The 18023-nt window shown below is 41.4% G+C and overlaps 1 protein-coding gene across 3 annotated transcripts in view; it reads right to left on the bottom strand.

Moving 5' to 3' along the window:
* Positions 1-6668: 6668 nt before the first annotated feature.
* The window catches only part of phkb (phosphorylase kinase, beta), a 128248-nt gene continuing 116893 nt past the window's right edge, over positions 6669-18023 (bottom strand). For all 3 annotated transcript variants that reach the window (XM_031309134.2, XM_031309142.2, XM_031309152.2), the window contains 6 exons: positions 16674-16879; positions 14573-14707; positions 14117-14246; positions 10688-10795; positions 10216-10356; positions 6669-8671 (listed from right to left, as the gene is read on the bottom strand). In XM_031309134.2, coding sequence (XP_031164994.1) covers positions 8534-8671; positions 10216-10356; positions 10688-10795; positions 14117-14246; positions 14573-14707; positions 16674-16879 — 858 coding nt within the window. In that variant the 3' untranslated portion in view covers positions 6669-8533. The remainder of the gene's footprint in view (positions 8672-10215; positions 10357-10687; positions 10796-14116; positions 14247-14572; positions 14708-16673; positions 16880-18023) is intronic.

Here is an 18023-nt window from a genome sequence, read left to right on the forward strand (position 1 = left end):
AGTGTACAAGGCTTGGACTTTGACCTGATGTTGCCATATTGTTTTCTTTGGGGGCATACTGTAACCTTGTATTTGACCACACAGGTCAGAGAGCAAGCTCAGCTATTTTACCTCTGGAAAAGTTCAGCTGCCTTTTTTCTGCTGTTTGACCCAGCCAGTAAAACAGCTGCCCTGTAGGTTTTGTAGTAGCATATACAGGATGAAGCAGGCAAAGGCAAAGTCTATGTTTAGGTTTGCTTTTATGTGTTGTTGTGTGTGTTTACAGTTTGCATTCTATATGTTGGTTGTATGTTAAAAAAATAAAATAATTAGAAAAAAGAAAAAGTCTCTGTATAAGTGTGTGTGCTTTTGAACATGGTTTTCACGTGCAAGATTTGCTTCATCAATCTGTTTTTATGGCCACAATGTAACAAGCTGGCACACAACTTTGACAGATTATCACCTTATGAAGTTGATGTGCCAAACATGCTGGCAAACAGTTGCAAACAACATCCAGCAGACAAAGAGCACCATTAGCATTCCAATATTCAATATTCCAATATTCATTCTCCACCAACTCCTGGGGGAAATATCTGTCTCTTTGGCTTCTAAATGCTCCACTTTGTTCACTAGCTACTTGGTACTACTTTGTCTCTCTGTCATTTCGTGCTCATATGTTGAAAACCATCATCTGTCCAAAAAGCAAAGCCTATAGAATTAGGGTCCTCCTCCATGTCTCAGGACTTCTTTTAATTCTCCTCTCTTAATTGACTGAGAAAGGAGCGGGCCAGGTTTCTTTCCAATCTCCTGTCGGGCTTGAATTCACTCTTGTCCCACAGTCCCTTCTCCTCTCTGTCAACCTCCTGCTGTGAGGGGTTTCTCTCTGGCAAGGTCAGGGGCTCTGGTACTTCCCCCAGTCTCCTTGCAGATTTCCCATCAGTCTGGACCCACTGCTGCTACTGCAGAGATACACACACCGTAGGAGGTTTGACATCAATGTCCTTCACATCCTGCACCTCTTTCTTTTCCCATTTCCTGCTCCCACTCTTTCACATGTTCCGTCAGCTTGTATCATCCTTCGGTCAGACTGCACATCTGCCACCTTCTCTTACATTTCCTCCTTCTACATCTCTGTGTCCATGTCCTCCCCCCCCACCATCATTCTCCAGCTTCATTCCTCACCTCCTCCTGTCCTCCTCTGTCAATGTGCAGAAAGCATTAACCCTCACTTGGGTCCGGCCCTGAGTGATGGAGAGGATTAAATTACCCCAGGAAGGGTAACACTTTCCTGGGAAGTGTCCAGACTGAAAGTTGGTGCTGGGATATTCATATTAATCTCTGTTACATCTGCCTACAGTTGCCTCCTTCCACGGCAGACACAGACAGACAGGGGAGTGTGTGAATGGAAGAATCTGTTCATCCTGTTGTTAATCTCACACTTTCCTCTTTACATAAATTAAATATTAATAAATGATTAAATAGTTTAAAACAGCAGGTTCCATAAAGTCCTCAATCCTCAAAAAACAAATAGATACAAACAAAACTCAGAGATACAGCTATATATTTATCTCAGAAAGACACCAACATCCACTTCCTGTAAGCATGCAAGATTGGTTTCAACATCCAATGTCCAGATGAAATGCTGTGATCATCCTCAGCATCATCAGTGGTGTGATCATCATACCTACTCTATGTTTGTATGTAAAGTTAGTTATGTCTGTTGTACATCTGTACATCCCCCATACAATATTTCTTCTAGCACATTTTGCACTCACACACAGCACATAGACATTCAATATTGCTGTCCACTTGTTGTTTATACATAAAGTATACTGTAAATTTGTTTTTAGCCACACTAGCAGCGTGGATCTTTGAATGGCAACCATATTGGACCAGTTTGAAATATTATAACTATAACTCTTTGATGGATTGCAATGACATCTTGTACGTGCATTCAAGATCCCCAGAGGAAATTTGAATAAGTTTCATAGTTTGACGTTTCATCCCGGCAATTATCAGGTCCAAATGTTATTTTGTCAGTACGTTGGATTATGACCAAACACCTGCAAGAATAATGACATGTTAGCATCCAACACAGTAAACTGGAGTGCAAGGAGGTGCATCATCTGACGCACACTTCTCTATAACCCCCTGTACATCCAACATGAGCACAATAAGAATACATACAATCATCTTTCACCTAGTTTCACCGGAGTTTGTTCTCAGATTTGTTTCTCATACCATTCTAACTGTTTGACCCACATACAGTATCGTAGGTTATTTAAAGTAAATATCTACATCTGTGCATTAGGTGAAATAGTTAATACACAGGTCTTTATCCAGTGGTGGAATGCAACTAAGTGCATTTACTCAAGTACTGCATTAGAGTACAGATTTGAGGTACTTGAGTCTTTTCTTATCATGCCACTTTCTACTTCTACTCCGCTACATTTCAGAGAGAAATAGTGTACTTTTTACTCCACTACATTCATCTGACAGCTTTAGTTACTAGTTACTTTACAAGTTACAGTAAGATGTTTGAACACAACACACATGTAGTTCATAAAATACGATATTTAATTGTAAATTAAATTACCCAACAATATATAGGTACAGCTGAAATAATCAGCCGATTAAACACTTAATTCATTAATAGCTAAATAAACTGTCTAAAATGCACTGCCATGATTATTTTTTTAAAATAATTTAAAGGATTAAGTCTCCTCAAAGCTACATGTAGCTCTACAAAGTGAACTACTTTTATTATCTCATGTTGTAGATTAGTTTAGCGACGAAAGACAGAGACAATATGGCTTACCTGTGTGTGTGTGTGTGTGTGTGTGTGTGTGTGTGTGTGTGTGTGTGTGTGTGCGTGTGTGTGCGTGCGTGTCTGTGTGTGTGTGTCTGGGCTTGCTGCCATCTCTAATATGAGATGTTGATAGATGTGTGTCACCTTGGTTTTCTTGATGACAGATGAATTATGGGGCCACAGCAGCACCAGCAGGTTGTAAACCAAGCAAACTGTTTAGGAGAACCACAATGCACTGCTGTCCTGCTGCCCTTCAGAAGACAATCTGCTCTCTAATGCTCACCTAGCTGCTAGCATGGCACGCCCTCATACTCTGCTCCTGACTGGCTAGTAGTCCTTACCTAGCTACTGTCAGGGCACGCCCTCATACTCTGCTCCTGACTGGCTAGTAGTCCTTACCTAGGTACTGTCAGGGCACGCCCTCATACTCTGCTTCTGACTGGCTAGTAGTCCTTACCTAGCTACTGTCAGGGCACGCCCTCATATTCTGCTTCTGACTGGCTAGTAGTCCTTATTTAGCTACTGCACATGTGCGACTCCCAACAGAAGTGTTATATTATGCTCATAATTGTATTTAGAAGTTGTACCAGAATAGGTTTACATGGTTTAATTTTCAGAAAACACCATCTTTTTGTTGTACTGCACATTGCTGCAGCTCCTCTTTTCACCCTGTGTGTTGAGCTCTCTGTTTTAGCTACAGAGTGAGGCTCTCACTTCTGTTCCATCTTTGTTGGGAGTTGCACATGCTCAGTAAGTACTGCTAGCTTGTCAGTTGCAGAGTATGAGGGCGTGCCATGCTAGCAGCTAGGTGAGCATTATAACATGTGTTCCAAAGTGACCACGTTTGTCTCTGAAGTAAAGGCTGGACTACAATAGAGCTGTTTGGAGCAGTTTGTGAACAGTGTTTTCTGTTGGAGATGGTAAGTCCCTTTGGGGGGAACTTTGGGCTTTTTCACTTTGTAAACCTATAACGTGCACAAAAAAGATTTATAACACAATAAAGGAAAGGGAAAAAGCCCCAAAGCATAATATGAGCACTTTAACTGATATGTGTGTAGATTTATTTCTTTATGTTGTTGTTTTATAACTATAATGAAATGTGATTTTAGTTGCTGTATACAAGACAAGAATGTAATGTGATTTTATCTGGTGCAGAAGTATTTATATTTGTATTTTTAATGTTGTGCTCATGTTAGGTAGCCTGACGTGGTCATACTCAGATTCTAGTCGAACTTCCCGACCTCGAATGTTGTGGGCGGGGCTAAGTTCGGCTAGCATCCAGGCAACATGTTAGGATGACTATCATTGCTTTTTAGGGAGCCTATTGTAACATCTGGCCAGGGACTGCAGATGAAAACTAGCCTTCTGGCTAATTCTGGCATATTTACAGATATACCAATGACTGATGTATATATGATATATGACGACCACCTGTGGATTGGCTCTATAATTCCCCAGTGGTTGGCTGCCTGCAGACTAAACACATTATTATGGAGTTTTATCAACAGTCTGGCAGTCACTTACATCTCAAACCCAGATAACGACAGGGGAGGAGGCAGCGGATGTCCTGCTGGATTATAGCAGGAGGTGTGATAGAGATACAGAGGAGTGAAGGCTGTGTTCACTGCCATGGGAGAAACCTCTTCTGTTCAACAGTCAATCACAGCACACCGTATGAGTGTGTCACCTGTGATTATGCTCCCTGTCCGTTATTACCATGTCGACAAAACGCTTCCAGAGAAACGTATGGTTGTAGGGCTGTGCATGGGATGTGTGTATATATGACGTGTGTGTGTGTGTGTGTGTGAAAAGAAAAGAAAATAAAAGAAAGAAGAAAATATAAAGAGTGGAGGGATAGGCCAGCTGGGAAATGCTCGCCCATGTTTGCAGTTCATTTATCTATCACCATAATATTTTAATACCTCTTATTTCACTGGTTCGCTATCCAAACACCCTTTGGTTTCAAAGGACATAACTCATGTCATCTTATCCTCTCTTTACTCACACTTCTGTGTAATGTAATTATCAGTCACAATCAATTTAGATTTGATTGTCCACAGTTCCTGGTGTAAAACATGTTAAGGCCTCTAAGGCCCCTGATCTTTGTGCTGCTTCCTGTTGATTGCTAATGTCCCTCCTTGTTCCTCTCCATTCAGCCAAACAGCAGGGCCTGCTGCCAGCTCCCACCCGACTGACGACTGACAACACAAAACCACTCTGGCCACTCACCTAGTGTGCCCTTTGGTCAGAGAGACAAAGCAATGTGATGCGGAGGTGGAACCTGACCTGTTTTCTGAGTTGAATTACAGTATATTAATTATGGGCAGCACAGAGAAAATGTAGGATTTCTTTGAGGATTAATCCATTGATCAGTATCCATGTAGGATAACTGTTAATTATTTATTTTTAATATTTTTTGTGCAGCAGCAGTCCCCTCTTTTATGTATCACCACACATTTAACGGCATATTGCAAATTTGAAGAGTGCAATAATCAATTGTGAGGAATTAATTTAGAAACAATAATTGATCTTCTGGTTATGGCAGGTCATGGATATGAATGCACATCATTTGACTTACCATGTATTATCTTCCATTTACCTATTTGCTGTGATTTATTTTCTGAAAAATACATAGAGACATCTTTGATAATACACCCCAGACCATAATCACTTAATTTCTTGACCTATGCTGCCCCCTAGTGGCCGGATGAGGCATACACTCCTAAACTCCAGGATAGAAATGGCAACAGTATAACCATGCTACACAAAGAAATATAACAACACGCAGGCCCCTGCATCCGAGTATTTTTTATTCATTTTTTTTGTAGACGGGAAGATGACATTCAGGAAATTTAAATCTCTAATTATAGATTTTCTTATCCTTTAAAAAAAAAAAAAAATGCTCTAACTGAACCCCCATTAAAGATTTAGTATTATAAAGTAAGACAGACAGACAGACAGATAGATAGATAGATAGATAGATAGATAGATAGATAGCAGTGCCTGCTGTTGTTGATTTTGATTATTTAAAAAATTTAGCAGAGGCCAAAATATCCTGATTTTCTGTACCCAGGTAGTATGGGTCAAGCTCCCAAAACAACGTATCCTACACTTCCCAGCATCTTTTTGTCATGCCCTCCCTGGTGACATCATCAAGGCAATTTTCTCGAGAGCTACAGAATATTGTAGCCTACAGTTGTTTTAACAGCATAAGTAGTAATCCACCTGTAAGAGTAACATCTGTGGGGTTCCCTTTTTAAGGATCCCTACTGGTTAAAGGGAGATATTGTTTCTCTAAGATAACATAAAAACATGATCCTGTATCTTACATTCCAAGGTGTATAGCTAATTAGCATCAACTATACAAAAGTAAACTAAAACATAGATATAAAAACAACTTTAAACCTTTTGAGATCCCTCACTTCTTGGTGAAGAAGAGATTTATTAAACAAGACAGGCAAGATCTCCTCTCAGCAGCATGCAGCTTGATTTGAATATATTGATTGTGAGGCAGAGCTCATTTATCTTCTCCCCTGGCTCTTGCCCACCTAGCCACCTCTCTCTGCCAGTCAGTTAGTCAGTGTTGCAGACAGCACACACAGCCTCAGTGGCGAGATGCAGATTGATAAGGGGTTCGGGCAACATAAGTGGGTGTAACTGGTAGGATCCGATACAATGCCAAACACAGCGCTCAGGGCTGTAGCAGTCACGCTCCATTTCTGCTGCAGTTTTAGCCAAAAAACAAGAGCTTTTTTCTTCATGTGAAGTAATTGTATGCCTACATTTCATATTCGTCTAACTGTAGAATAAAAGGGGAGATGTTCCAGAAGCAGCTGCATAATGCAAAACATACAATAGTAAAGTGACACAGAGGGAGATGTTTATAGTTTCCACGTTAACTTTATTCTTTGAAACTACAGTTTTGAGTTAAAAATACTTCTTTTGACCAACGGTAAACAACACACACGCACACACACAAGTGACAAGGTTGGGCGGATTCATCACAGTGATGATATTTAGAGAGGCACGCTTTAAAATAAGTCAAAGTGAATTTTTGTAATCATTTCTGCCAAAGGATGACAGCAGTCTTTACTGTTGCCCACATTCAACAAAACAGCATTAACTAAAGGTTCCTCAGTCCCAGGACTTTAGATGAGCAGTAGTCATTGTCATGCGGAGCTCTACTGTGCAAAACAGGCCTCTCAAACTCTATTTTGTAGCCTATAACATTCAGAGAAACCGTCACAATGCTTATGGCAAACAGGACCTATCGTCATGCGGCAGACTGTGCATGCATAGAGGTAAGAGGACACAGTGTTCCACTAAGAGAAACTCAACATAGTACACCAAACACCATACTTCAGCTGAATAGACTGCAATTCACATCAAATCCAAATATCTCTATGCAGTGGTTCTCAAACCTTCTAATGCCAAAGCCCCACAGATGGTTTAGATGAGGATAACCAGATGAAGAGTCTTACATTTAAATACTGATGGATCATATATGAAAAAATGGCAGAAGTACCCACTTTTTATATCTGGTGATATGTGACACATTTGTAATGCCCCTGGGAGCCTAATGCATCAATTTGAGAACCCCAAATGATAAAACATGAGTTTGTACTGACTATGTAAAAGCTATAGGTTATTGCTGGTGAAGTATAGCTTACATCTAAGATCATTGTTCTTTTCTCAGAGTTGCATTCTTTTTAAGTGCCTGAATACAAAACATTTGTACATTTGGATTTCTAAGCAAAACCAAATATTAAAGAAATAGTTTTTTTTTTAAGATTAAAACAACTCTCATGTCTGTATGCTAAAAAATTAAGCTACAGCCTGCTAGCTTAGCTTAATTTAGCATAACATTTTACCTTTGCACAAAGCCAGGTTAGCCCCCCCCACCGGTTTTCAGTGTTTATGCTAAAATAAAATAAGCTAACCCCAAACTATTATCACCAGTGTGATTTTTTTCCTTCAATTAATTTTATTTCAATTATTTTTTTTAAGAAAATACGTATTTTTGGAGAAAGGGCAGATAACAGTAGATAGGTGCTGGGTGCCATTTTGACATAGCTAGCCAGCTGTGGTCATTATTAACACTTTTGAGTTTGAATACACTACACAGCTGGGAGACTGAACTCTGGCAACAACAAGATGTGCAAGGTTCTATAGGTGCTAGTGAGTTAAGCACAACTGGTGGACGTATAGTATATTAACCCTTGGAACACAGTGCAGACATGCTAATCTACAGCATTCAGGTAAAGGATAACAGAACAGCTAGCTAGTTACGGTATGTGATTAGCTAGTTATGTGTCATTTGACATGACTAGCCACCAATGGTAAAAAACTAGAGCAAATCACGGTAACTATTAAAATCTTACACAGCACAGTTAGGATACTGCACAAAAATGTGTAGAGGTAAAATCAACAAGGACCTGATGATAATTCTTAACATTTTTGTTTTATATTAAACATGATTGCTGGATGTATTTTAACGACTGGAGTAAACTGCAGACATGCTCATCTACACCAATTGAGGCTTCTGCTTACAGCTTCTGTAGCTGTAAAGGGCAAAGTACAGGGCAAATGTAGCTTGCAGGAGTGGGTAGAGTCCTGCTGCAGGGAGGATAGGATAGGTTAGAGGTTATCTTCTGAATACATGTGATGGATACTCAGTAGACCTTGCCGAACCATTTAAAGACTACACTGTAGCAGGCCGGGCTGAGGATTCAAAGCGTTGTAAATCTAGCTAACAGAGCACGGGTCATCCTTGCAGGGCTTGACATCCCCCTGCAGCATAAGGATCATAACAGCCTTGGTCAGGTAGCTGGAGGTGCCTCTCTTCCCCACCGGTGGGGTGTTGTAGAATGCCTCCATGCCATCCTGGCAGAGACACAGATGAAAAAGTATTTTGAAGATTTTTTTTAAAAAGTGCTCGTGAAAGTAAAACAATCCTAGCAGGATCATATCTCACAAATGTAATAAAGAATTGGAGGATGGCAGGTTGTCTCTGTTAGGCTTTTAAATACAGTTGAATTAGGCTAGCCCTTTGGCTAATGTATCAGTGTATGGCTGGAACAGAAGCTCAGAGTTTAGGGAGCACATCAACTTTGACATCAATGAGATAATATCGCGGCTGACACTCACAGGTCACATTCAAATGTTATAATATCACTTAACTAAGCATTTGTACACGGGAGGCTTTAATGCCAAGCGCTGAGGTCTGTAAGCATCACTAAAGTGCCAATAATGACGTTAAATCACACCCTCTAGTGTAATATTGTGATTATATATACAACGGTCACCAACACAATACAAAGCTGTAATTAAACTGTATTCATATTGTGGGGGCAATTTGCTCACAGTAAGCAACAAAAAAACAACATTGAGGATTTCCTGCTGAGTCAACCTTAGCCAGCCATCGTGAGCTAACGTTAGCTTTGTAGAACTCAGTGGACTTCCCAAATGGAATTAATACCACTAACTAATCTGTACTAATCTCTAACTAATAATATCTGCTGAAAAAATATTTTTTTTCATGGATGATCTTTAGCTACTATGTCTACAAACTTTACATGTAGGCTATTTATAATTAGCGCTGTGTCACCGACTCACTGGACCGGCACAGCTGAACTCCAGGGCGCTGTATAATGAGACTTAATTAATCCGATGAATCGCTTTATATCGCTTTGTATGGAGAGCATTTGTGTGTTTCACCGTGGTTCGTGATGTATTTTCATTAATACAAATGTTTCCAAAACAGTTTTTTTGATTCAACTCTGGACTGGAATGTTAAAATAGAAATGGCGGAGTAATATTTTGTTTTAGTGATGAGCATGGTATAGGGAAGACACTCTACGGGCCCTATTTTAATGATCTAAGAGCACGGCATGAAGCGCCTGGCGCAGGTGCGTTTAGGGCGTGTACAAATCCACTTTTGCTAGTTTGACGATGTTAAAAAGGGTCCGTGCGCCGGGCGCATGGTTCTAAAGGGTTGTACTTAGTGTCTTCATTTATCAGAGGTGTGTTTTGGCCGTAACATGCAATCAACCAATCAGAGATCATCTCCCATTCCCTTTAAAAGCCAGGCGCGTTTGGACCTTGGAGCATTGCTATTATGATGGAGGATTTGCACCGTAATATATTTACTTGTTATCTTTTGCATTGTGTGTGTGCTGCTGTGCGTCCCTGTGTGTGTAACAAGCATAGTGTGCGAGTGCTGTGCACGAGCCTAGGACCATTTTACTAAGTTGCTGTTAAAATAACAATAAAATGCTACGTTATTGACTTTAGACCAGGTTTTTCTTGGTCAATGGCGCGATCACTTCCCGCTGCCTCAAGATAGCAATACGCCAAGAATGCACCTGAACACACCTCCCTGTAAGAGTTGGGCTTTGCGCTGCGCTGGGTGCTAGATAGGGCCCTACCTGTTTCTCTATGCCTTCCAAGCGGCTGCGATCCCTCTGGAAATCATTAAAGGCTTGCTTGACCAGATCGTCCAGATCCACCTTGTCGCTGAACTCCAGCTCTGGGTTTCTCTCCAGCACGATGGACACCACCATCAGCAACTACTCACATGGTAGAGATAGGACAAGGCTAGTCAGAAACTAACTTTTTTAAAGGTCTAGACCTCACTTTATTGTAATCACAATGAATCTTAAAACCAATCCTAAAACAAAATGGACAGGCAATAAAGAATTGCGAATTGTGGAGTCACTTAATATCCTCGCTGCTTGATTGTGCAGCAAGCTGCAGTGCTTGAACAGATATATGTGATTGATGCCGGAATAAAGAGAGCCCAGTCAATGTCATGCTGAGTACAAATCCATAACGTTTAATTTGATTTAAGTTTGCTTTAAGTGATTCGATTCCGCTCTATCTGTGCACTTTGGTGGTTACCTCTACTATGATTTGTCTGTACTCAGGCAGGACGATTTTCTTCAGCGTGTCCTCCACCAGCAGGGAGAAGTTCATCTCATACATGGTCATGTCAGACAGTGTCGGTTGCTGCAGAGAGACAGTAAGTATGACAGAAAAGAGTGGGTCATGTGAGCGTGAACAAACATGGCAGCTGCTGGATGCTGTAAATTGATGATCATTGTGTATATCCTGGGTGTGTTTGTGAGCAGTATAACATTATCACAGGGCGGTATTATTCCTTTCAATTATTTTGTCCTGATTAAAGTGTCACACTGAATCATCTCGAGCACAAAAGAGGCAGAGACTTGTGGGGATTTCCCTTCTCCTGCACTAACAACCTGTCAATCATTAGATTAAAAACTATCACATACAGAGCTATTTTTAAAGGAATAATCTCCCAAGTAACATACGTTTTATCAAAGGAAAGGTAAGTTTAAAAAAGAAACTTAAATATCAACTTCACTTAATTTTTTTATCTTGAGGTTTTGTTATTTTCTTTTGTTGCAATAAATATTCATTCTCCTTCTTTGCCTTTGCGAGCTAGCTAGATGTTGACTCTAAACGCATGCATCATGCTGTGTAATATCATTTTTGTTTCAAGTATTGGCAAATCACACTTGCTAATACATTAACAAAACAAGTGCTCTGAGGAACAGAATACCAGTGATGTGTGTCCTTTCCTTTAGTGCCAATTGGCATTTCTAACTTTGACATAAGATTCTAAAGAGATATTAGCCTGGGAAAACCCTGACGAACTTCCGGTAAATTTGAGATTAGCTCTGCAAGTCCGTCTGGCCAAGAGCCCATTCAAGCCCATTTCCAATTTTTCCAAATCGAGGCACCAATCACAACCGTTGAGGCAGGCTTTACACGATGACGATAGCACAGCGACGGCAAGCAGCTTTTTGTTTACATTCAACATGACGGCTACTGAAGCGCAGCGACCTGTTGATGCTGCTGTAGCTGCTACGTCACCCTGATCGTTGGTCTGATTGGTTGAAGGACTATCCAATTGCGCCCAGAGGCATTTGAGCGGCGTCTGTTGGTGACGCCCCTTTGGAAATGAGCTGCGAATGAACCTTGCCCAGACCCACTCTCAGTTACAACTGATGGTCTGGTGTCAACCAGGCTAAAGAGATATAGAACTGGAGGATTTGTCAGTGCATTTAAAAAATACAATTAATGAAGTAAATGTCATTATATGATACAGAAGAGGATTTTTTGGGGAATAGCTAATATAATCACAACTTGTACATGAAACCAAACACATTGCTAAAGGCGCTTTGCTCACTTCATCATCTATTTTTCTGTGTACCGGCAAAATCCTGCACACTATTCAAATAATAGATATCATTGAGTAAACCTATGGGGAAATAGATGAAGCCGTGAACAGCCAGCCAATAGGCATTCACTGCAAACAAAGGCTCATTCGAGATGAGCCAGGTCTGTGCAGAATCGATCGCCGCCCAATGCATGCCGGAAAGATTACACAGCCTTCTAGATTTGTGTCTGATTTAATCCCGACTCGCTCTGATGTCATGCACACATGGTTACCCAGGGGAATGCTGGGAAACGCCTGGGTCTTGCAGTCGGTGGAAAGCAACTGCGCTGCCTGCCTCTCAAACCTGCGGCCGACTTGATCTCGTGAGGTTATTGCTCAGCTGATCTAACAGCGGATTGGTTCAGAATTGACTCAACATGATGACGTTTTATCTAAACCTTTAATTGTTTTTGAATTGGAGGGATTTTAATAGCTATTTGTCTGATTTAAAGGCTTGTTTTGTACAGGAAACATGTTGTGTGGCTGATAGTGATGTTTAGGACTAAATCCGGTCTGATTACAGATCATCTACAGTCTGTTGTTTATTAACATCAGCAACAGATTGCATGTAGAGCATTTTGACAGCTACTCTGTCATAATAAAAACAACTGGAGACTGTGTACAAGCTGATATATGGGTCTGATAACATTTTATTAAATCGGAATCGGACCTAACAGGATGCAAGTGTTTCTGTGACTTCCTGTTCAGCCTGAAGGCTGCTGGAAACGGCTGGAAACTGTCCGACTTTACCGCGTCTCTTTGTCACCGCTCACTGCTGCCGCCGCCTGCTCCCGTTCACTTTTCAGGCGAGGCGCACCTCATCTTGAACAGGCCTATTTTGACTTGTGTGACGACCCCTCCCACTCTGTGTGTGGCTCTTGGTATTTTTCCGTGCAGCTGTTCAGATGGCAGTCCGAGTGGCAGAGGTGTGGCAGGAGATCAGCCACACCTGAATCCACTCCTCCTGATTCCTATTTAAGATGGCTGGAGTTGAAGCTCATTCTCTCTCTGTCCTAACAGCCAGCAGGGGTTGTTTTTGGTTTGGTTGTCTTTTGGGTTCTGTTTTGCTTTCCATACACTCACTACATTACTGATACTATTGAAATACATGTTTTATCACATTTTGAAGAATTATTTAATATGGGTTGAATAAATTGGTTTTAATTTAATCTTTAATTATGCGCGGTCTCCCTTATTTTGTCGGAACTATGAGCTGGTTCATGACACTCATAGTAGGAAAGCACAGGTGTTACTAATTCATTACCAATGAATAAATGAGATGTATACGTGTCTATTGTAGTATCTACAGTGTATACTGAAATGTACTAAACTATTGAGTTTATGTTAAATAGGGAGTGGGGAATGAATAAATGAGTGATTTCAGACACTGTCCCAGTAAACCATGACAGTATGACAGTGAGCCAACATGCTCACTACCGGGACCCTGAAACTGAAGCAGCTAAATGGAATTTAGCCATCCTTAGTCTTTCTATTCACACCTGTGATTTTCCTACTGTGAAATGTCAAAATGTCTTCCGTGAAAAAGGCCTATTGGAAAGGGGAATGCCATGAATGACATCACTAACTTTTGTTGTTGTCTGATAATAAATAAAAACTATGATGATGAAAAGTGATTAAACAAATAACAATTATGCTGAATGCTTTCGATTAGACCCGCACACTAACAGACCAAGTTACATTACCCAAAGACAAAGAAATCATTTTCATGTTCAATGGAGACAACTTTAAATTGATGAGCTACTTTGTATTACTCAAACAATCAATCTGTGTTTATCAGCACAGGTTCCATTCTGCAATTGTGGCCAGATTTCTTGTGTATCTGGTCCATATTTGTAGAAAGTATTTTGGCGGACCCTGTCACTAGTACTTGAACCAACTCATAAATACGAGCCACAGAATTTAAGTACTCTTTAAAAGACCGCAAAACATAGAGGTCTGTGTCTGTAAGGCATACATGTTTCTATAACCAGTAGAGGTTTGTATATCAGCACACAATACACAGTGTCTCCTTTAACCAGCATTGCTCAGAGTATTCACCCTGCAGCAGTGTGAGGGGAGGCAGGTACCTGTGGGAGGTAAGTCCCGGCCACCGTAAAGCCGTTGGGGGTCCTCTCCAGGATCTGCCACACACGATCATGAAAGCCCAGAGGGGTTCTGTTCAGAGAGCCATCGATCTGACGCCTGTTCAACCAAGACCTGGGGCCAAAGCAAGGGGGAAACTGTTGAACCGAGTTTTAGAGACTGGGGAAATATAATGTTGATAGACTTGTCTTTTAGATTTTAGATTAGATAAGATCAAAATGTAATGATTCCCATGGGGGAAATTGGGTTACGGCAGCAGCAGATAATAAGATATGGACAAGACAGAAGATAACATAATTAAAACTAAAAAAAGATTATACAACACGTGAATGCATTAAGATAACAACACTGTGTTTTCAAAGGCAGATTTGTGAGTAATAAGGGATAAGAAAGCACAGGTAATGTTCTCAATGAAGTGAGAATGTGTGTTTGAAGAGTACCTGCCGGTGTTTTGTGGCTGCAGGACGTCCAGCAAGAGCTGCTTGATGTCGCTGGGGGACAGCTGGTAGATGTCCTGGGGGGGCATGTCTCCCGCCCGGATCTTCAGCTCATGTTTCATGGCCTGGACAATCCATCTGGAGATCCACAGTACACGTACGCTGTTAACCACCTCAGAATTGAACCCTGTACAGCTCACATGGGGGCGGTAACTTTGTTTGAACAAGGATGAACGTGTTCAAAATAGTGTCCTTTCTTTGCTTCACAGTGTCAAAGTTTCTTACAAAGGTAATACCCTTTTTCATTTTTTATACAGTCAAAGAAAAAGTCAAAGACCGACTTGTTTGTCTAAGTAGGCTGATGGAACAGAACTGTGACTCTACCTGATCTTACAACACTTCCTTCAACATTGGGTTTCGATTTTTGGACCAAACGTATCAGGAGAAATTTGTTCAAACTCAGAAGCTTTTATCCATTTAGTGCAGAGCACACTTAAAAATTGAGTCTCAGTCCACTTCCAAGAGCAGTGCATTGTGGTTCATTTGGAGGGCCGAGTAACAGCCCTTGGTGTGAACTCCAGTGGTGTAGTCTAATGTATTGTAGCGGGTATACTGTACCACTTTTTTTTTTTTCCTGGCTCAGAATGGGCCAAAAGTTGACCCCAAAGCAACAAGGACAAAATAAAATAGGCTACTTATATTTGTCTTAAATGTGTGGTGAAGAGAGGACACTGGTGTGAGTGTAGGCGGAGCATTTGGGTCCGGTTGCTACGCACAAACTACGCACTGCACTCAGCGAGGAGTGGGTCGATGAAGGATGAGAAAAGTCTCTCTGCATGTTCTGCAGTGTTAGTTTAGTTTGCTGTCACATTACTTGACGCTGTATTTGTGAATACAAATATCTGAAGTGAAAGTTCTGTCACAAATATATGTTGTTGCGTATCAAATGCACATTTTTAAGTGGATATATGGAAATCCTGGAGATTTCTTAATGGGTATACTGTGTATACCTGCGTATCACGTAGGCTACACCACTGGTGAACTCCCACATTTATGATTTATTTCAAAACTGCTAAAAAGGCTCAGGAAAAGAAGAATACCTTGGCTAGCAATTCTGACAAAGCACAAGACGGCGTCACAGAGACAACAGAGATGGAACTGCTAAGCCCAGTGATGACCAAGGACTTGGCCACAATTACGGCGAACATCTCAGAAGTGAACATGAAGTTAAGTTTGACTCCTTCCTACAAAAGAATTGGAGACCAACCGAAGGAATTGCAAAACACACGGATCTCAGCTGTGCAGGACAAAAATACCTGGAAAAAGCTGGAAAAATGGCCTCGCTGCAGGAGCGTCGCTATGACCAGGAGGACCGAGGCAGATGCAAAAAACATTGTACAATAATTGGCTTGCCAGAATCTTTAGAGGGCACTTTGGCAATACATTTCAGGGAGTCATGGATTCCTAATGTTCTTGCATTGTCGACCAAGGCTGGGGAAATCCAGTGGAGCGGCCGCACCGAGTGTCGGGGTTAGCGGGGAAAGGAACCGAGTCTCGTAAGCTTTATCCCCACGTCAGGATTGTGAGGTTCCATCACTACTGTGATTTGAGTTTGAGTGCTGGAGGCAGCAGGATTTCCTTCTTCCGGGACTTCTCAAGCAGAACTCTGAGAAAACAACAGGCTTTTGATAAGGCCAGGAAGAAGCTCCAATCGTTCGGGATACAGAATTATGGCTTAAATTATACTGTCACTCTGAGATAACCATAAACAACACTGCCTGTCTTTTGAAAAGTCTGAGGAAGCAATGGCATTTATAAATACTCTGAGAGAAGAGGACAATGTACCTGACGAATAAGCAAGAGTAGAAAAAAACACCTGAATTGTATGGACACAGATATTCGAGCTAGGTGTTCCAGATGTTTTAATCGGCAAACAAAAGAAAAGAAAATGCAGCCTCAACTGATGCTAATACTTATTGAGTTCTTCATGTTTTGTTGAGTGGTCTGAAAAAGAATTACAGCAAAGAGTACATACTGTATGACTAAATGTACAAGAGTTGTTAGGGCACCATTGCAACCATCCTGAACCTGAATTTTGTCCTACCCGACTCTGATCTTGAGCATGCCGCTGAACAGCTCCGGGGTGTTGGAGATAATCCATCCGATATGGATGACCAGCTCCTGCTGCAGAACGGCCTCCCGCTCCCCACCCTGAGGGGAGCACTTGCTGTAGATGATGCCCTGGATCACCCCTGGCGACAGCGGGTTGGAGATCACCTCCTCCTCTTGCCCGAATATGCCGAGGGTCACCTGGTAATCACAGGCCATTCACACACACACACACACACACACACACACACACACACACACACAGAGGGAAAAAGAACCCACACCAAACCCACGAGTTAGAAGGTTCAGAAGAATTGTGTGTGATATTTCTTAGCTTTTGTGAATATGTGTCTATGCAGGTGCGTGTGTGTGTGTGTGTGTGTGTGTCTGTGTGAGAAAGTGTGTTCATGCGTAGACTGGCATGTGCACACACAGTACTTCCTCCAAGGTTGCTGCGAGTATCTTTGTTCCATCACTCTAAAATTGGCCTCCTCTCCCAGAGCCACATATAAGTGAGTAGGAAAAAAATTACAGATCTTAAGATGACTCTTTTTGTATTTTGTTTCTCCTGAAAGCCATCTCATGAAAAGTACACCTAGCCAATCTTCCTGATGGGAGTACACACTTTTATCCTTGCCTTCAGCACTTTGAAGATGTATCATTCACCTTTACATCTAAAGTGATTCTAACTAAGAAAGGACAGCCTGGAGCTGGAAATGAAGTCTGATAATGACGAAGGGGAAATACATTGTTGAGTTTGACTATTGACAAGAAATATAATCAAAACTAGAGTCAGAATCGACTGAAATGGGAGGTGGTGCCTCTTATTTCTTCCACCTGAGCTGTTATTGAAAGCAGAGGAACACAGCCGTCTCAAATCTCAAATCAGATTTTCCAACCATGCTGAGAGGGGCATTCCATCCGGTAAGCAATCTATATGCAGATTCCCACCTTGAGCTTCTTCAGCATAATGAAATGCCTAAAACTGTTCAAAAGGGTAAAAATGAGGCGAGATAAATGACACTCTCGAGAGGAGGCTAATCTCTGAGTAACACTTGACAGGAAATGATGCACCGAATCTAATCCAGCGCGAGGGAGTGGCATCAGGCAAATTCCCAGGTCAAAATACATCAATCAGCACATGGAGTGTGTCTAGACAACGTGGACACGGTGCATGTTAGGAGCAGCCTTGCATACAACTACAGCTTAGATACACACACAATGGAGGTGAGCTGTGGTGAGGAATATGAGCATGCAGCTAGACTAAGTAATTCCTATAGGATGACAGCATGAGTAGCTTATATTCATGTAATGTATTTCCAATTTTCTTTTAATCAGTGAACAT

The sequence above is a fragment of the Sander lucioperca genome, chromosome 3 (genome assembly GCF_008315115.2).
Source record: "Sander lucioperca isolate FBNREF2018 chromosome 3, SLUC_FBN_1.2, whole genome shotgun sequence".
Lineage (NCBI taxonomy): Eukaryota > Metazoa > Chordata > Actinopteri > Perciformes > Percidae > Sander > Sander lucioperca.